This window comes from Polyodon spathula, chromosome 21 (genome assembly GCF_017654505.1).
Source record: "Polyodon spathula isolate WHYD16114869_AA chromosome 21, ASM1765450v1, whole genome shotgun sequence".
Classification (NCBI taxonomy): domain Eukaryota; kingdom Metazoa; phylum Chordata; class Actinopteri; order Acipenseriformes; family Polyodontidae; genus Polyodon; species Polyodon spathula.
The window spans coordinates 24,045,636-24,067,501 of NC_054554.1; the positions used below are offsets into that span (position 1 = coordinate 24,045,636).

The 21,866-nt window shown below is 37.0% G+C and overlaps 1 protein-coding gene across 5 annotated transcripts in view; it reads right to left on the reverse strand.

Moving 5' to 3' along the window:
• The window catches only part of b3gntl1 (UDP-GlcNAc:betaGal beta-1,3-N-acetylglucosaminyltransferase-like 1), a 112,806-nt gene that overhangs the window by 68,131 nt on the left and 22,809 nt on the right, over positions 1 to 21,866 (reverse strand). For 4 of the 5 annotated variants that reach the window (XM_041221256.1, XM_041221257.1, XM_041221258.1 and 1 more), the window contains one exon: positions 8,705 to 8,800. In XM_041221256.1, coding sequence (XP_041077190.1) covers positions 8,705 to 8,800 — 96 coding nt within the window. Of the gene's footprint in view, positions 1 to 7,636; positions 7,764 to 8,704; positions 8,801 to 21,866 lie in introns of those variants that run through there. The other variant, XM_041221262.1, reaches the window with a different exon arrangement.

The window sequence follows — 21,866 nt, forward strand, 5'->3', positions numbered from 1 at the left end:
TCATGTCTGCAATACTCTTCAACACTGCCATCCATAGACGCAGAGTTTGAAACTTGAAGGGGGGGGGGGGGGGGGGGGGGGGGGGGGGGGGGGGGGGGGGGGGGGGTAAGCTAATAAGCATACAAGTTGGAGAAGTCTCACACCACTCACCCGGCAACTTACCGAACATGAATGTCTACAAACAGCAGTGCTCGAGTCCTGGCGGAACGCACCGGAACAAAGTTCCTGCACTTTTTTTGGTAGACGGAACAGAGTTCCCAGACTTTTTCAAACCTTTTCAAAAATAAACAGAAATCTTTTCCAGCGAACTATTTTCGAATTTGACCACACACATGTGAAAATGTATCATAGAATTTTGCCGTCGCCTCAGTCATTGGAAAATGTACACGTTTGTTACATAAATTCATAAAGACTTTTTATTTTTAGTTAACATATGTTTGAAACAATAGTCTTACCATATAGTAAAGTTAAGAAATGTACAATTTATTTGGGGTTCGTGACCAGACCACTGATTTTACATACACAATATTTAGAAATTACAAAAGCAAATGTAAAAGGAAAAACCATAAGAAAATATGAACATATTGAACTTTTACTCATTATATACTGTGGGAAGAGGGATATCATTTATGTTTCTATGCTAGTATGCGCTGACGGTGATTTACACTCAGTTGCTTCCTCATAAGCTTCATATTCTAGTTCTTATCTGCATGTGCCTGGTCCAGGGTTTTGTGCCTAATGGTTGGGAGCTGCGCACAGATCTTTGCCTAGGCATGTTATACAACCTTCAGTTTTGAACAATGCCAGCTTTTTTTTTTTTTTATTCACTAAAAATGTTTTGTCTTTTTGTGTATGAAGAGATAAGACTCTATTGAGAAGAAATGCAAGTTACAAACTACAGGTGGAACCCAAGTTAACTTAATTTGGAATTTAAACTTGTACAGAAGCTGTTCATAAAGACGTGATGCTGTATTATCGCTGATTTAATTTCAAACATCATAAACTGTCAATCTTCATTGTTTTGGGGGAAATATCCACACAAATGTAAGTGCAAAACTTGGACCAACAGCACTCTGGAATGCAGCCTGCTGTTTTGAGAATAGTATTGAAACTTGTTTTCAGTACTGAATTCAGTTTACAGTTTTTCCTTTTTTTAACATTTAAAAAAAATTGAAAGCAATTAATTGATATGCACATGCATACAAATAAAACAGCAGTGCTTCACTTCTTTGACTCAGTTTTACATTTATTATACTTGTAAATAACACTTCAGTACACTGTCAGAAGTGCTTTGCAGAGTGACGTTATACGGGCGATCAGAAAAATACTCATTTTTGAACAAACCTTTAGAGTCCAATACATGTATGTGTATTGCTTTTTTTTTGTAAACATCTGAACGCTTAATACAAACCATTGCTATGTTCCCCAGCTGTTCAGATAAACGGGCTAGCGTTTCCATTTTTATAGCTTCTTAATTTGTGATTTAAAAAAGGGAGCTACAACCTGCATTCCACATGGTCCTAGTGTCAAACAATCTACAAGTTCATCATCGTCCTATCAAAATCCCAGGGGGGCCGAGCCCGCTTGTTAAAATTCCTATGTTGCCATCGACTGGGTCATGCAGCGTACAACAGGAGATATGCCAAACAGATGGATGGAAAATGATTCCATCATCAGAACAGCAATAAGATGGACACCTGAAGGCAAGCAAAAACAAGGTCGCCCAAAAACAACATGGTAAAGAGCTGTGAAGCTGAGCTGAAAAACCTAGGGTACAGCTGGGGAACCATTAAAAGACTTGCCAGGAACAGACAGAAGTGGAGGAGCTTCATCACTGCCCTAAATGCCAGAGGCACAATTAGCAAGTAAGAAAGAAAGAAATCTCATGTTTGAATTCCTTAGATTTTACTTCAAGCTAGTTATTAGATCAATACACATCTGACCACAGTGATTTCGTGAAATTCTGAATGTCTTTAAGTGGTTGGTTTATAGATCAGAGAGCTGTGGGTTTGGCCCCATTGCTTTTTACTAAAGTCCCCCCCCCCCTCGAAACCAGACCCCAGAGATGCATTGAATCTACTAGGTCCCAACCACGCAGTTGGCTAGGAAATTCCATGCCACCGTGGGTCTCAAGACAGAAGGAATGGGTCAGTTTGCAACCCCTGCAGAGCATAGATCATAGGGAAAGTGAAGAATTAAGAAATATGAATAATTACACAGTAAGATGACTAGCATACTGTTAAAGCACTATATTGCATCAACAGAAAATGGTAAGCACATTCAAAGGTAAGAAACAGTTTTAAAGGAATGGGGACATTTTTTATTTATTTTTTAAACTGTATATAAATATAATGGGAAAAAAAGAAATCCCTTCTGTCTTCTGCAAACAGATTGGACAGCCTTGAGGTACAGAGAAACTGACTGACAGAGCTGGCATTTGTGAATGTTGCCGACAGCAAAACAGACAGTTTGTTCAATTGGCTTCCAGGAATTCTCACCAAAAGTTAATATGCATCTCACAGAATGTCTCAACTAGAAAGCCTTGAAGCTCAATAATGATCTCTTCCAACCCTGTCCATTCAGATTATACATTAATGTAGAGTACTTAACATTTAGCTCTTGAATGTTCAAAGCTACATTTGCGTTAATTATTCAAGGAGCATCTTTGGGATGTTAAAATATATGTTCCAAGCACCCATAAATAAACGTCTGAAAAAATCACTGGGATTATTTATATAATACAAATGTATTACCTTGAAGAATATAACATATGTGTTTCAATATAAGCTAGAACAGCATGTCAATGTAACAATTCTGAAAAAATGTCAGTAAGCTTAAACTGACCTATACAGTTTACTATTTTCATTGATTCATATCCCAGTAAACTCTGGCATCAACACAGTATGAAAATAATGTGTTTTATTTTCATTGCCCCCTCTTCCTACATATTTACATTTAATCTGTCAATCTCCTCAACTTCCTAGGTACCGGCAGGCCACAATAAACCACTGTGTTAATCTTGCACACTGCAGGTGAACAGGAAATGACTATTTTATCTACCCACGTGTGGAGAAGCAGGCCATGAGAACACACAGCTGTGTCACCAGGGTCTAAAACAAACTTGCATCGGTTCAGCGGCACTGTGAAAATACAAAACTAAATACATGACATATGACAGAAGGCAAAGAAAAATGTCTTTTTTTCTGGAGGTCTCAAAAAATCCATTGATCTGCCACCACTGCCTCAGAAAGACCTTCATTGTTCTTGGGAGCGGCCCAAGCTCAAGGCGAGATCTGGGGGCGATTCGATTTTTCCAATTCCAAAGAAAATATAGAGGGGGTCATTTTATGATCTGGAAGGTGGCAGCCAGTGGGCGAAAGAGAATTTTGTTTAGTCGTGCAGCCCGGGTTGTTTGAACAGCAGAAATCAAGGGATACATTATCGCAGTACAATGAGCTGATTTTATACTCCATGGAAAAACAACGCAGCAGTGTTGAAGCCATTGCTTTGGCCAGTGAGCGTGAACAGGCTCAGGAAAAGTTCAGTTTGCAAAGTTCAGATTCACGTATGGTGCCTGTTTACTGTAGCTGGCCCTGCACACACACACTGAGGCAGCTTGCGTTGCATGAGCATACCAAACTTTTTAACCCTTTCAAAAGCTGCATCGAGAACAGCTGTACACAGTTGCATCAATAGAAAAACAAACTTTAGCTAGTTTCCTTAACTAGTTTGTAGAGTCATTCTAAGATGTGACTGAGTTGTAGGCTGTGTTCACACGATGTTAAGAGATAAGGAGTTACAGTAATTTTTTTGTATTAACATATTCTTTTTGAAGGATTATTTTCAAGGTAGCTAATGCATTTTCAGCCAGTCTTTCTTACGGGAATATGTGTATTTGTATTGGGTTTTTCTGTTTTTTTTTCTGGTAAGCAGCTACTGAAAAGAACAAGAAAGATCTACACAGGAAATAGTTTATTGAACTTGTTTAGATTAGATAGTTAAACCCCAGTCCTATTAATTTACCTAATGTAATTCTTCATTGACTGCATCAGTGCAACTATAATTGTGCTTGTCCTTTTAGATGGGATGGCGCAAACAAGAGCCAAGTACAAATCTTTAAATAAACGATCTGCTCGGTTCAAGTCACTGCAGTGCAGCACACATACCGGATGCATCCTGCCCCCGTTTCCTGAGTCTATTGGGGGTGTTTAGCTACGTGAAAACCCTACTCGCAAAAAGACAACGATTCACTTCAGTAAACATCATGGATATGTGTCATCATTGGCTGGCTTGCTGGGTCTTTATGTCACAGTGTAGTTTTTGTACTTGTTGATTTACGTTAACATCCAGGTTTGCACAGTCAGTGGAAATTTGCCACCATTTCGCTGATTATCCTAATAAGAGGTAGATTTAATCCAGCATTATGAATCTGTATTATTATTTGTTTAATGGTGCTATACCAATACCACAATCTAGAATCTAGCTGTCTGTTTAGTCTATCAGAGTTGAGGATTCTACGTAAATAACTCAGGAGATAGCTGGAGTGGTGGTGGCATCAACCCAACAACTAACTGAGCCATGACAAGCACAGCTAGTTATACATATTTTGAAAGATTGCGCCACTTTAACGGTTCGTTGCCCTTTTAAGACCAGACCCAGGACACGGAAATGGATTTTGAAGCGCTTACGTGCTATTTTTAATAAACACAAATGAATGCAAACAAAACAAACAAAACAGAAAGAAACACCTAGCTCTCTCTTGGAGCTCTAACTAACATTAACAGGAACCTAACTAAGGCACTCAGGACGGCTAAGCCGTTTACCTGACACAAACAGCGAACACAAACTCACACAGACTTCACTCAGCACTCTCTTCAATACGACTGGACACACACGCAGTCAGGCTCTTCACTCAGCAGCCCCGATCAAACTGGCTGCCTCTCTTAAATACCCTGCACCTGGCTGTAATTTATAATTATCACCAGGTGCAGGGGACTAACTAAATCACTAAACGATTAAAACAATTAGCCCGTTCACCCACAGTGCATTCTCACATGGATTTAGCAGGGAGTAATTTTAACCCCCTCCTTGCTATCTTACAATATATATATATATATAAAAACTGGTAAACTCACCAAGATGGAAAGTCAGGCATAAACATTCTGTCAAGGGCAGATACAAGGGTACATACAGTTACCAAACAAAACAAACAACAAACAACAGTGCACCATGCTTAATATAAAAGTTAACTAAAATGTTTCTAACTAAAAGTTATTTCCACACAGTTTAGATGGCACAGCTAAAGCGAGTGTGGCATACATTCGTGCAAATGTATGTATGGAATACATATATCTCAGTGCACACAGACTCTTGTGGAAGCCAGTTTTCTGTATTATTAGCTTGTCAGTCATCATGAAAAAAAAAATAAAACAATGTTGCAATAAAACTGTGGGCAGGTTGCGAGGGGTTAAATCTGCCCACATCCGGAAAACCTGTGTGCATGTGGCACATGACCAAAAGCTACATCAGTCAGCCAGATTCGGGACACTTCCTTCTTGGCGGTGTGCGGCTGCCTGGCTTTCCGGCCCATGTGGAGAGCTATGACCGTGTAATATCTGTTTCCTGTTCTAGAGGTGGCTGTGCACTGCCCTCAAATCACAGTGGGCACCCACCCGGTTCCAGGTGACGAGTGAACTGCACAGATATGGAGTGGAACTTGCATTTATAATGCACTTTCTCTCCAACTGAGGGGGCTACTGCATCTGAGCATGGCCACCATTTTGTCCTTGCTTATCGTACAATGGTGAAACAAAAAGGTGAAAACATGGTACGTCAATTCTATGCATACTTTAAGCTACTTGCTGTAACCACTGTTGGCTTAAATGGTAAACATCTGCAGACTAATTTGCTGTACAGCAAACTATACAATATTTGCAGAAAGCAGAGTTGGTGGCAGCTATAAAACAGGCATACAATCTTCGTGCAATCTCATTGTTAAGAGGGCAGTTTCAAATAGTCACGCTATGGCTCTGATGGTCAGCCATGGCATTTTGAGGGAGAGGAAACTGACAAACTGTTCTTAAACTGTTGAGCAGGGAATGTTCATTTACTCTACAGGGATTACAGGTAAAGGGAAGACTTGTGGATCGTATGCATACATGTGCAGTACAACTGCTACATTAATAATCAGTTATGGCCATTATTAAATGCAAACAATGCAGAAACTACATGTATTTAAGCTTTAACCAAGCTGAGAATACTACATTAGTTGTAATATTTCATGCAAATACATCTACAATCTATCTACAAAATGTCTTCAGGTTGCATTGACATAAATTCACCGAGACTGACATAACTGATTGAACATTGGCACGTGAACTGCAAACTGTATAGTTTTCAGCACTGGTAAAACATGCCTTGGGCACAAGGGACAACAGGCCACTTTAATGACTCCAATTCAGTCAATGAACTACAGCTAGTTACAAGATTCCTTCATGAAACAGCTAGACACTCAAGCTGCGTTTCCACTGCCACAAATCCCTTCTTAACACAATTGCCAATGTGTGGCTGTTCAGTCAGGAGAGAATAAGAATTTTCAGAAAAGGATGAGTGAGAACACAGACTCAATGCAGGAAAATCCATCAGAACTTCAAAAGGGTCAATTTTTTAATTATTTTAAATCTCAGATATATACATTTAACTGCTTGGAATGGTGTAGAACCAACATTACATTTTAGAGGGTCTTAATTATTTAATATTACTTTTTTTTTTTTTTTTAATGCTACGTTACTGATTCTTTGTATGTTTAACCAATAACAATATTTATAATAATCCCTTATGACCCATCAGGGTCATATGTTACTTCCAATTCTCCGCACAGGCGTCTAATAAATAACAAGACTGAGCCTTACAGGACTCTTGGTGGAAACAAATACTAGGCTCAGGAGCATAGTACTCAACAAGAATGCATCCCAGCATGCATCTGAGACTGGCAACAGTGGAAAAAGAGCTTTATATTATTCTCTTTTGCCCCTTTGAGATCTACACACTAAAACAAGACTGTCTAAGGGCTGGTGTCACATTAGGTTGTCAAAGATTAGTGTTAACTTGAGTCTTTGAAACCAATCCTGTTAATATGTGACAGTGGCAAAACATAAAGACTTTTCTTTAGTGAATGAAGGCTATAGAAGAGTAGTACTACCCTCTTGCATAACAACATCTGAAAGGTGTCAATCAGTTCTCATGATAACCCAAAAAACTACAAATGGGGCCACAGGTGTTTTGTAACACTTTCCTAAAGAAAAGAAAAATGCTACAGAAGAAAGAATATTTTCTATTCTGGCAATTTTCCCAGTTATTTAAAAAAAAAAAAAAAAAATCACATCAGTTTTGACTAATGATTTAAAATGATCCTATTCAAGATTATTGCTAAAAGAACCCCCCCCCCCAAAGGATAGACTGCAATTCATCATCACTGTATGTCAAGCAAACTATTATCCGTTACACTCCATTTCTAAGCCGTGACACACAGAAATGACAGGTAAGCCTTACATATTTCTATCAAAAACAGTAACCAAAAATACCAAATTTTAGGCGGGAATAAAGAACATTATAAAACGTTTTGTCAAGTATTCACCACAGTGAGTCATTCCTGGCCTCTGCCACTTGAAATCCTTTTCTGGCAGCTGATCTGTGTTCTCGCTAATTAGGGTTTGCTTTTGCCAGAGTTGCTGCTTCAGTTTGAATCTGGCAGCTGGCCTAAGGCAAAGAGACTCTCCGATGCCAAAACTTCAATTCGGTACCATCCCACTAAGGAAAAACAAAGCCAATTATGGCATTGTATAATACGGAAAACTAAACAAGGTCACAACACACACACAGGTGATTAAAACTTTGCTTTCAGGCAACATTTATTTGTATTTGTATTTTGTTGTAGCATGCCCTATACAGTTTCAGCTGTGGTTAGGTGTAGTTGTAGTGAAATCAGAAACTGATGGTTGAAGGAGGTTAAAGATTATCAACATCTCTCAATTTAAAGCCATAAACTATACCAGTGAATAGAATACTTTGTGACTGAGCAGCAAAAGGCTATTTTCAAAAAACAAACTATGCACTGCTAGCTAAGCAATAGAGCTGCACAAACCGGTTAGTCACTAAGCTCACCATAGATGAGGGTCATTGGTGTTGATTTGGCTATTTTACCATTCCAAGTGAAACAACTGAAAAGACTAAGCAAAGCAGCAATCACTGCAATTCCAAGCAGCTGTTTCTTCACCTGTTTCTTTTTGAATGGTAAATTAGCCCAATCGACAACAATGACCGTCACCTGACTGTCAGCACCTGATTTCAGTGGAAAGCTTTGTCCGAATAACCGTTTCGTGCAGCACTACCAAGCAATGACTCAACCATGATGAAAATATCAACTCTCTCAGAACCTTGAGGTGAGTTTCATACTAAAGGGGCATGACTGCTAAATGCCCAGATCACCATGGCTTTTCAATCAGGCTGAGGGATTGCTAAGAGAACATTGTTGGTTTAACAGTACGGGACTGCAAGTAGTTCCTTTGAACAGGGAGGACCAAACCATACTTTGTGGTTTGTACCTGGCAAACACACTAGTATAATTTATAGGCAAGGAAGCTTGTATGTCACTATCAGGCTCATCAATTCAGCACAGCAGTGACACACTGAAACGGTGCCTTACCTGAGTCAGAAGCTGTGATTGAGTCAGTCCATTAATCCATCGGGTGTAGCGCTCTGTGGATCCTTCAGGCTCCCTCCTGACCTGGCAACCAATTATCTACAAAAAAAACAAATTAAAACTCTTTGATAACTACCTTGTAAACCAATGCCCTTTTTAAAATGTATTTCTAGAATGTCCAATTATTTTTCCCCTCACTGCAACAATTCCCCATACAGCTCAGTAGAACTGAAGGGCCAGAGGGCATCCTCCAAACCCACAAGCAAGCCAGTTTCCTCTTTAACACCCACTTTGCATAGCCAGGACGTGAACCTGTGCTCATCTGACTAGTTTCTGTTCTGGTTTATTTTAAGATTTCCAGAGCAGAGACAATTGCTGTCAATTCTGTATTATTATTATTATTATTATTATTAACCTACATATCCAAATCTAGAAACTTGTCTTGTTCCTAGTTATACTTCCCAATTTGTTAGTTACAGACAAATGCTGTTGAATTATTTATTTATTTTTTTAAATCTGTTTGACTGTAATTGTTAGGGTGATGGGTGCTGCATAACGAACAGTGCCATCACATGCAGTATTTTATGTCTTGCATTAGGAATTTCACAGCAGAAGGCCTACTTCAAAAAAAGAGTATTATTTTAAATGTAAACCAACCGAACCAAAAATATGACCTAGCAAAAACAGTTTTTAAAACCGTACAGCAACCGTACAGAGTCCTCAGACATGTCTCTAATCATCTGTCAGTTTTCCGTATGATCTGAATGGATATGTTTTTTTTATTCAAAATGTGCTTATCCTATTTTATTGACCTGGTGTTTTTATTTATTTGTCCGCCCTGGCTAATACAGACCAATGCAAGTTGAATCAAAATATTCCACTTCTAGCTGCCAAGAGGCTCCCTGGCTTTGAAAGCAGACATCAAATAACAGGCCGTCTCCTCAACACTCCTGTGTTACCTGGCACACTGACACAGACCGCTGCCCCTGTTCCAGGACACCACAAAACATAAGTTCACTGGATCAAGAGGAAATCAGGGTCATAATGAGGCCTTCTCAAAATAACCATATAAATCAAGATATAAAATGACCTTTATGGTTAACAAGATATAAACCTTGCAGTGTATTTACCAATTTAGTGAACCAATGGGGACCCAGTTTAAAGCCATTTTTAATTGCTGATTGCTGTGTTTTTATAGAAATGTAGAAATAAAGTAGAATTTAAGGCAATTTCATTACCACAAAAAATGTTAGTGATTTTCTTATTAACTGTTGCACAAATTAATAAAAACGCTCTAACTATTAAAACCACTTTAACATTGAGAAAGACTTAGTCAAAATGCTTGTCATTTCATTTTAAAAGTTTTGTTTCAATATTACTATACAAATAATATTAATTTTTTTCCTACTTATGATTTTATTTATTTTTTTTGTGAGAAATTGTCAGCTATTTTCAAATTGTACTACATCTGCCAGTTTAATACAGTTACAGACAGATACTGGGTGACCTGTTACAATTTGTAACACTTATTGCAACAGAAATGTTCATCCGTAATGGATAATTCACGAGCATCTGTGTACAGTACATTTGAACAACCTCAGTTTGCATTACTACTCTGAAATTAAACATACTGAAGACCATTTTGTGACCACACGTCTTGACACTTTACTAGAGTAGCCACATGACGTGGCACATGATTGACTGTGCGGTATATAAGTCCGGGGGCTGTTAGAAGGAAAGATATGTCAGTCTTAAGGGACACCACAGTGGGTGCTAAACATAAGAACGTAAGAACATAAGAAAGTTTACAAACGAGAGGAGGCCATTTGGCCCATCTTGCTCGTTTGGTTGTTAGTAGCTTATTGATCCCAGAATCTCATCAAGCAGCTTCTTGAAGGATCCCAGGGTGTCAGCTTCAACAACATTACTGGGGAGTTGATTCCAGACCCTCACAATTCTCTGTGTAAAAAAGTGCCTCCTATTTTCTGTTCTGAATGAACAAGTCAGAGCATCTTTATCTGAGCCTGCAGCAGGGAATACAAGGACCACTGTGTCACACTTCTTTAAAAAATGGCAAAGAGCCACAAAGTAACTACTGATCAATCAGCCCACACAATTTCACTATTAATCTACTACATCTTTATTAGCACAAAAATGATGCCACCATTGGGTAACCTCTTTTAAAGAAACTACTGTATGCAGCTCTTGCCAAAAGTTTTGCATCACCTAGAACTTTAGGATTAAGACATATTAAAAACTATATGAAGATAATTTAGATGCGATTCATTTAATGTTGATTCCAATGGAGTGCTGAGATTTGTTGTGGTCATGTGACCAAGGGCTTTGGTTTTGCCAGAAAAGGGATTTACCAAACAAACAATCCTTAATAGCAGAACTTTCATGTCCAGAAAGAACAAACCCATAAAACTGAGAACAATAAGAAAAACATTCAATTATGATATCCAGAGAGATTAGAATGCTTGGCAGTGTCAGCTCTGACTTCATGTTGCCCATCCTTGTTGCTATGTACATGTTGCACTATTTAGTAATTTCTACTGTGTGAGCTGTACCAATATATATATATATATATATATATATATATATATATATATATATATATATATATATATATATATATATATATATGTTTTACTTCATTTATTTGCTGTGCTGTTGTTTGGTTCGCTTAATATGCTAATCATTTTTCACAGAGAAAATCGTTCAAATGGAAATACAGCTGGTTAAGTATTCAGTTATCTTGCAATTGAGCCTGTTCTGCCTTTGCAGTCTCTGATCTCCATTTGAAAGTGGGTGGGTAGCTGTTTGCGTTACAAAAAATAACTTAAGCTGTAATTTATTAATTTTCTGTGGTGCATTTGTTAACTGTCCAAATCTCCTTTGTTTTTCATAGATTATCTAAAAAACATTAACTATAGCGATGGCCAAAACACTTTTAGGAGACATAATAAAAAATAAATTATATGAGCAGAACTCAGATATTTTATTTAACATCATGTAATCAAAGAAACTACAAAATGATATTGCAAAAGTCATAGTAGTACAATATTCCATGTTAGATTTCAAAATGTAATTTTCTTTTTATTTTTGTAGTATAACTACAAAGTGGTATGTAATTCAATATGTTAACCTAACATAATTCAGCAGGTTTCATTCCAGTTTATAAAGCAAAATTTGTTCATATTAGATCTATAGCGTGATGCAAAACTTTTGGCCAGAGCTGTACTGTAAGTGGGACTTTGAACAAGAAGCAACATGTTTTAGTTCAGTCAAGTCTTTCATTAGCACAAAGGAAACCAAGTTTTGAACCCGCTTCGGAAAGTCATCTGTGCCTGTGTAGCTATCTCTTTTATAGGTGATCCTTTAAAAATACAAAGATGGAAAGGCATTGCAAAATTGATTCAGACAGTATAATATACCTGTCTGCTTGACTAGTCCCAATCAGGTGACTTTGCAAAAGATTCATATTGGGTCATTCTGGGCAAGTGTATTTGGAACTAACAATATTTGCATTGTCAACTTGCTTAGCAAGCCACTTAAAATCTATTACCATATATGCAATGCTAAAACAAAATTTGCATTATACCTCAGTGTACACTACCACAGCATTACATAAAGGTTTGTAGTAGTAGCCCTTTATTTAAAACATTGAAAAGAGTGTCACTATATAAGGGGTAAAGACTGCGGGTGTTGTATTTTACAGTTGAATCCCCCTTTATTCTAAGTACAGCTCTGGCAATGTCATACACGTTCATGTATTACAGTCCTGGCAATCTACAATCATTTCAAGCACAGGTTATGCCTAGGCAGAGCTTACTTGCAACCCTGCTTGTGTTATCCCTTCTCTGCAGATACAAGCTACAGCCTCAACTCTAATCCAGAGAGAGTACTGGTGGATGCAGGCTGGCTGGCTGACTAGCGTGGGAAAAATGTACAATGAAAACCTGACGCCAAGTCACTACAACTTCAGCAAGCCTCGAAATCGACCAGAACAAATATTGGTTAAAGGCAATGGAGTGGGGCAGATAATAGGACCCTCTGCTCTGGAATTTTTACACCTACAGTGTTATGTGCCAATGGGCAACATAGTCAGACAGCAAGTTTCCAAAGTAAGAGAAGGAGGACGTGAAGCCTGTCAATTGGCTTCTGTACAGCAATGCAGCAACCCTTAGTCTGTACAAGGGTGTATATTTACAGGTCACCAAAACTGAACTCCGCTGTATGTAGCATCTCATAACAAATTCCTATCCATATATTCATCAAATCTGGGCAAATAGTTGCCAAGATATAGCCTTCAATAGCTCAGTCAGTCAAACATTAGTGCACCTTGGTATACATTTACGTTAAGAGCAATGCCGTCTTGTAAGTAATGACCCTGAAGGACTAGGATTTTAATTAAGGCTGTTGGTTCCTAAAACAACGTCGTTTTCTACTAAACCTTTAAGCTAAAAAGCTATTTTTGTAATGTGATGTTTTTACCCACTTTTGAAATGCTGCTCCCTTTTGCACAGAAGGAGTTACACCTCAAGACCAGCTTGTTTACCAAAGCAAATGTTTAATCAGCTTCATGAAAAATGTGGCTTTATCCCATCCAACTGAAAAAATATAACCAAAGTTGTACATTCACTGACCTTCGGTCATGTTTCCTCAAGTCAAAGAAGAAAAAAAGTTAAATCAACAGAAGGTAGATTAACCGTTTTATCTCTATTAAGAGCTGTCTTTATTAAACATTAAGAACTACATCTCATCGCGGTTCACTGCCAAAACTACCAAATGCATGTGCACAGCCATGTCATGTCTGTACAAAACCAATATTTAGCTTCCTGTTAGAATACTGCAGCAAAAGCTTCCCAAAACATCATACAGCAGCACAAGGAAAGGCTTTGGGTTAAGCAACAGTTCAGTCCCTTGGAAGAGGTAAAGAGGGCAAGTTCATATACAGAAAAATACCCCACTCATTTATTTTTTGTTTCGCTGGAAAATAAGGTGTTGATTTAAAATTTGGGGTCTGTGTGGTCCCCTTTAACCCCTGTGCCAACATGTAATGCATGCTTATTGTCAAAAGTGTTTATTTATGTTTTGCATCAGTGACAATCAAACAGATACAACAGGCTAGATTCTCAAGGCTTTTTAATCCAAATCGTCATTGGCACATTTTTTTTCCTAAAAAAAAAACACAAAAAAAACACACCAATTACAATAATTCTAAAACTAATAAAAAAATAAATTAAAAAAAAATAACTACTTACAAGCGCTTTAGTCTGGGTTGTTTATTGCTGGTTTAGTAACTACTGTGTGCATTTTGCCTTTCTGAAAGAACTGCGCTAATGAGGATTTGGAGTAAATAGCTTTCAGAATCTAACCCAGACGATCCTTAAAACAAGGGCTAAATCTGCATGAAACTCACGAAACAAAAATAAATCTAAGCAGTTGAGGACCCCCTATCCAACATACTGTACGCTAAACAGAGTCTGTGTAACTGTGCATGGATTTTCATACTTAGTAATGGTATGAACGTTGCATAACTCCAAGTATATAAGAAGTAATATAAATTATAAATAATGCCTCCGACTTCCCTTTAGAGAAGAAAAATTAAAATGAAACTGACTGGAATGAGTGGTTAACTGCAGCCTTAGGGGATTACATTTATTAAAAATGTGTATTACTTTATTAGAAATGGTAATGAAAGTTTCAGGTTAATGCAATGTCACAGGTAAATTATCGTACTTTGTGGAATGTGCACGGAACTATTTTATAAATTATGTGTACAGTTTTTTTTTTTTTCCCAATATAGAGATAAACGCACTGACATCATCAAAATTTACGTCAAAGTTATTCAAGCACTTTACAACAGATTGTGAAACGGTGTTTTAATTAACAGCCTGTAGGTAAAGTGTATCTGCAAGGACAGCTTTCAGTTCTAGTATGTCAGATGCATGTTCACCATTTAGGTCTTGCAAAACAAATTCAATGTGTAACCCATACTGATCTTGAGCATCAGTCGACTCGTCGGTGACCACTGACAAGCAACCAGACTGTTTTACTAATTCTAAACTCCTACTTGTGATACTTTTTAGGCACAGCACTGTGTGCATTGCGAATAGTACACACAGCAGAGCTGTACAGTTTTCATTAATGTGATTTTTTTTTTCCTATGAAATACAAATAGTAAATTATGAAATCATTTATTTTTATTTCTTAAGAATATTGTAAAAATCGTGGTATTGGGCTAATTTCATGATTTCAGCGCAGCCTGTGAAATCATAATTCACACAGGGCCTTAGTTATAAAACAGTCCATTATCCCTGATAGCCTGCGTCAGATCTCTTCACCAGAACCTGGAAGCAATATCAATTTGCAAGGAGAACACGAGGGGGAAAAAATAGAACACGTTGATCTAGATATTGCGAGAGCATTTAAGTCCTGTACGACCGGTTTCCTATAACCTGCTCTGGAAGCCATTGCTTGCAGTGCTTCAGCTTTCTTAATTCTAACGAAGCGTATCTAAAACATCAAAACAGGGCATTTCCAATTAAAGACCAGTTTGAACAAATCAAATAAGATCCAGTCTATTTTGGTTATTTTCTTAACATTTGCACAGTTTGAATTTTGAATCTCATGGGAGATGTGGGGTGACCTAGACACCTAAGTCTATTTCTCAACGGAGCAGGGATAGCAAAAGGAGCATCTGAGTACCTTCCCACTAATCGCCAGTACATCTTGGGGACATGAGATCAGTGCCATTGCCCAACCTTTGCATCTATTTTTGACCTGCAATGTTGCCCTGCCTGCATCAACCGTGCCAAACAGTGGTGATTTTAATATACAGCTACTCAATGATGGCTGTGTTAGTTGGAACACACGCTTCCAGAAGTTAAAGGCTAGTGCACTGACCCTCTGGATCTTGGCCATTTGGACCCATACCAGTATAAATTGTTCTGCATCAGTGTGCAATGCCTGCATTTCCATTGACTATGGACTAAGAACCTCAAACCACTCTCCATCCAAACCTGGACCTTCCAAAGACTGCTTTGACCTAGCACTGCTATCTTTAAACAGCTGCTGCTGCTGCTGCTTGTTGCCTCATGGTTTTGATTATTTGTAATCATCACAGGGTTGCAGTTTGCTGTGCGAGGCATCTTCGCATAATTAGCACAATTTGACATTATTCTTCCGAGAGCCTATGATTTTTGCTTGAAATTGCTGCCTAACAAAAAGCTCTGTGGTCTTCATGATGTGCAAAACATCTGTCACCATGAGACACAACTGCTCTTAAAATACCATTCGCAACTTGCAGCTAAAGTAATTTCTGGAGCACTAAAAGCAGAGCACTTGAACCACATTAATAGAAATAGACAGGAGATTGGAAGTCATTGTAAAAAGTCTCAGGTGAGAAGGAAAGGAGTGAAAATGGTCGGCAAGGAGAACTTTAAGACAAAGATTGTAATAGAAATCAACTTTAGGAAACTGAATACTGGACTCCATTACTGACTGCAATTGGCACTGACTAGTCACACACAGCCTGAACAGAAAACAATATTACTGCTAAAAAAATTTAAGAGTAACTTAAACTGTTTTCAATTTGAATGATGAGTGCAATCACTTCGGTGGAGCTGCATATATCATAGTGTTCCGCGTTTTCAGTTTTTATCTTAAAAAAAAATTACTGGAAATTTTTTGAGTTTATTTTACATATATTAAAATAGGGATAAATAATAGATTTTATTGAAACATCGGCAAAAATCGGGGGGAAAAAATCTCAGTATACACACTTTGCATGTGGAATATGATGTGTAGCAGTTCTGGTTTCTGATTAGGTTTAATGTCCCTGGCATGTATGATGAAGCAGAATCAGGGTGGTGGAAGCCATCGGAAGACGCATTAAAAATCACACTGGACATTTCCAACAATGCGTTCCATGTAAGTTTATAAACTAAAGCATCACCATTTTCTGTCAAATATTTAGTTAAGATTGTAAGCGTTAGGCGATACATACCTCTCTGAAATAAACGGTGTCTGTCCAGCAAAGCACAGCGCTCTGACAAACTCATTAACACATTCTGCACTCTCTTTTTATTAAAGCGCATGTAAAAGCTACATAAATGGATTGCTTGTTTCTCAGTTCACTTTCTTGTTTTAGTTTAATGTGTTGCTTATTTTTCAGTATGTCAAGAGCGAACATGTACCTCAATGCAGCAGTATTTGCAACGATGTGTATCCTTTCAAAACATTTGTTTTCTTTTGAAAATTCATAAAAGGATTTACGTTTTCTCCCCCTTCCTCATCCACTAAAAATATTATATTTTCATGTATTTCAATTTAGTTTTTGATCAAGCTAGTAATTACTACGCCCAGCAATTGCTATAAAAATCAGATTTTGATTGGCCAACATAATCAGGTGATAATCAGGTGATAGTGTGTTTGTGAAGTGAAGTGACACCACCCCCATCTATGCCACTGGTGTATAGTATAGTATAGTATAGTATACTAGTCAATTATGAAATAGTAAGTTAAACATTAGAAAGGTAGAGATCCAGAGCTATTGGTGAATTTAGCTGAATACTAGATATAAATAACTTGACACTTAATTCAGCACTATTCAGAATGACAGCAAACATCATATACCGGATTCTGCAGAGACAACGCCCATGTCTGAACTATCGGCCCACCCCCACTTCCAGCTGAATGTCAATTTTTCACAGTTTCTAATAACCAAAATAAATAAGTAAAAAAAAATAACCATATGCAAATAATGCCTGGGATTTCAAATTTTGCGCTTCGAGTGAGTAGAACAAGCCGTGCAGTACAGCAGTTGCTCTGTGCACTGATAAATTGTCAGCATTTTTCGTTTTGGTTCCGACAATACAGACTCTAAGTCCTATTGATTACGTTTTCCTGTTAAGCTACAATCCATTTATTTATTTATTTTACCAAAGACTTCAGTTTTAAAAGGTTAATGTGTCTGTTATGAAGATTCAAAATGACACTACAGTAGGCTTATACAGCACCCTTTTTTCAGGCAAACCTTTTACTTTCTATTTCACCATTTAACACTATAACCGTCGCGGTTATGCTTGTACCTAAAACCACCACCGGCAATCATTATGAGGGTTGCATTTTAAACAACAATATTAAAATGAAAGACAAACTATCTGATACAACTCAAAAGTTTTATTCAAGCACATCATACCAAACATCTGCGCAGCCGAAACGCCGGATTTAAATGAACAATTAAACATAAAAGGGGTTATTTTCTAACTTACCACATATAAAGCACTACTTCAAAAAATGAAAAACTATAATAAAATTAACATTTCAAAAGAAACTAGTGTGTAAACATGTATATCTACATACAAAAATGCAAAAACAAAAGTTGTTTTTAATTTAAAGCAAAATAATGTTTTCTCTCGTGTGTGTCACTGGGTGCAGCACTGAATCCAGGTTGAGCTGCAGCAATCTGCTGCTTTGCAGATTTCTGGTCAAAACGTTTCTGGCGGAGCACTGTGGCTAGCTTCAAGATGAAATCTCTCCTATTTTCCCCAGTGTATTCCTTGTACAAAACAAAGAAATTGATTTCTGTAAGGTCCAGCAGACATAAAGAGCTTCCAAATGCCATCAGGGTTTTAATACATGCATTTGGGAAAAGTCAAGTAGGGACAACCGTGTATCTTTCTAACACGGAGAGTACTTAAAATGTTTAAAGTGAAAACTTTAAAAATGACTGCAATGGTAGTTCTAGTGTTAATAAATATTAACTGTACTTCTTGATCCATTAGAGTAACTGTGTGCTGTGCTTTTTGAATTTTAAACATGTCTAATTCTAAACTTAATCTAGCTAGCTAATGTTAAAAACATTACAGTAATATTGCTTGTTATTTTGCCCCTGTCAACGTCTCTCCCCCACCTTTGCCTTAACATCAACTCTACGCCCCCAGGGCGTTGACTCGGCAGGATCCGGTATGAGACCAGCTGCTATTTCTAAAATAATCTCTTTCATTGCAACAAGTTTCTTTCTATGCACAGGCATCCCTTTCCTCATCAGCAACTAGAACTGTGAAGTCTCCTGTAGTGAGAGGAGTCAGATAGTATGATATGCAAGTCTGTTCCAGTTAACTAAGTGCATTTCCTGGCAAGGTATGGCAAATTTATTTAACACCTTTGTGATAATTTTCCCTCATAAGTGCAGATATTAAAAAAATGTATATTGGGACATATAGAAGACATAAATGCATAATGACCCTATATGAGGATGCAATTTTTTCCCCTGTAAAGCAATGGAGAAAAATATATTTATTATGTCTCCCAATCTACTTCTTTTCAGCTATTTTTAATATTAATAACACCTCTGAGTTTGTAATCTGTGCTGCCTCTACATAAAATGATGTACAAACTTACTCGAAATAAAGAGTGGATTTGAACAATGAGGCTGCAGCTGGTAAACAAGACACCCACAGTTACCATATTCAGAAATGCCCAGAGGTCAAGCAATCAGACCACATGACCTACAGCATATGAAGCAATAAGTTACAGGAAGCAGCAGTTTTATTTATGTATTTGCACTGTGTTATGAAAATTGATTTTAAAGTTATCACAATGCATACTATTTTCACTTTAACTACTGAAAGACCTATGAATGCACTTTGGATACTGGCACATGTCCAATTTCTCAATACACTTTCCTTCCTGTAGCTGGCAATTTGTTTACTAGATCTTTACTTTCTTAACTGACCTCTTCTCAATGCCAACACTTTGTTATCAGGGGCAAGTTACCAAGTAGCTGGTGCACACACTTGCAAGAACGCTTTGAAGGATTGCCACTTCTGAAGCCATTTAAAAAAAAAAAAACACTGGGGTGTATTAATTTGAACAGGGATGGATCATAATATGGCCGTCACAGAATTTATTCAAAAAGTACTTTTTTATGACAACTAACAGTATTGATTTATTTTTTCTCATTTTAGAAACTCAACAGTTCTTGTTCCTTGAACATTTTTTTTTTTTTAAAGCCAATGTTTAGTAAATCAGTCGAAAAAAGCAATTTAACACACGTACTGTTCAATTCTATAATGAAAAAGTAAAGAGAAGAAGTTTTCACTACACCTTAAAAACAATGTCCAACAGGCAGTGCGCCTAACAGGTGCATCAATCTCCACAAATACACAGGTAACACGCCACAGAACAGATCCGCACACCGAAGGAAAAGAAGCGCACCAACGCTAAATTCAATGAAAAACAACAGGCTGTATTTATTAATGACAGGCTAAAACACAATGTGCATACTGTGCAAAAAGTTAAAAGTGCAGATGTTTCAGTCAAACATTGACCCTCATCAGTGCTACCAGAAACAAAGAACACACACGTTTATAAATAGTTGTTTCAATTAATTGATGTGATATTTATGTGCAAAACAGCCAATTGAAAACAATTAAAAACAGGTGTTTGAGTGTCAACATATATGGACCATATATACTATGCATTATGTGCACAAACAGAAATAATACAATAGTAGGCAGTACAAGGATAGACAGCATGTTCACAGCTAGCAGGACAATCAAATCACAATAAAGTCATATTCAAAAAGTTAGTTAATTACATCATTCCAGCGCATTGCTGCTATCTTCAATATATAAATCAATATTCATAGCTCATGATTAAATTAGATCAATTACACAGTTTCGAACATATCAAAGTTAAAAGAAAACAGCTTATAGCTTATTAGGGTCAACAGGAATTCAGACAAATATAACAGCACTGTTGTCTACAGAAAACAGCATAGTAGTCTATAGAAAACTGCACAGTAGTCTATAGAAAACATGATAATGCAAGTTCTTTGCTCAATCCCTCTGGCTGTACCCTGTTTAAATAAAAAATCCATTTTGATTCACACTGTAACCATTTTTGGTCAAGACTTCCACCCCTACGCGTTTGGAATAACTGTTGTATGCCACACAATTTAAGATCCGTAACAATGTCTAGCATCGAGAAAATGTCTCACTATTTTCTCCAGATTGAACTCTTGTGTTCGTTAATGCGCAATCTTAACTGTCTGGTGGTTTTTCCAATTTACTGTAAATGACATGGACAGGAAATCAACTAAATAACATTAGTCGAGGCACAGGTAAAACAACCTGTAAATACTGTACTTATTCGATGTTGTGTTGCTTCTGAAATTCTACCACATTTTAAGAGAAAGAAATGCTGCTAAATCAGTGAACAATGTTTTAAATAACGAAAACATTGAATTAAATGTACTTGTGGCACTGTAGGCTTTTATTAACAACTGACAATGTGTTTAGGTATCTGTGTTTTGCATTTGAGTAAAACAAATATTTAATTGTGTTTTTAATGCTGTTTTATATTAAAGTATAACAAAAGTTAGAAAAAGCCTTCAAAGTTTTGCAAATTTTAATAGGCTTGTATGTAACTGTCTAGACATTCTTCCAGCTACATGTTAGCGAATCTAAGAAATAATAAAACTGCTTTGACTATTTTATGAGTTTACTTTATATGTCATCGCTAGGAATGTAGCAATTAATTGATGAACCTGTTATTGATCACCGTGGCTTTTATTTTGCAAGTCTCACTGATTGATGAATCGTATATATTACAGAAAAATAACATTTACTCATTGCATATATTATATTACTATTATATACAGTAGTATGGTCATGCATATTTCAGTTGTATTTGAGCGTTTTTTGTTAAAGAGTTTTCACATTTGTTTTGCTTCTCGCTTTTGAATAATGATGAGTTTTCAATGTACTGATTATTACCTGTCTGATATTTGATTAGGAAATGGTTTGCTGATTGCTTCTCTTGTGATAACCCGTGCCTTTAGTCTGGACAGCAGATTATCTTGCCCATCGGTTGCAATTTTATTTTCTTTACATGAAAAACGACTGATTTGACAAAAAAATGACAATATCTTTTTTAAGGGATCAGCCTCAGTAAAATGAATGTTTACCACTAAAGAAAATAATCTCACTAACCTGGATATTTGGTAAAGCAGCCAAATAAAATAATGCTCGTCAATATTGTAATACAGATTTTATTTATGTGTATGCATATATTGCCCCTATATGGCAAAATGTACAACCTCAATATAAACCCAATATACGAAAACATATAATTTGCTCTTATAATGAAA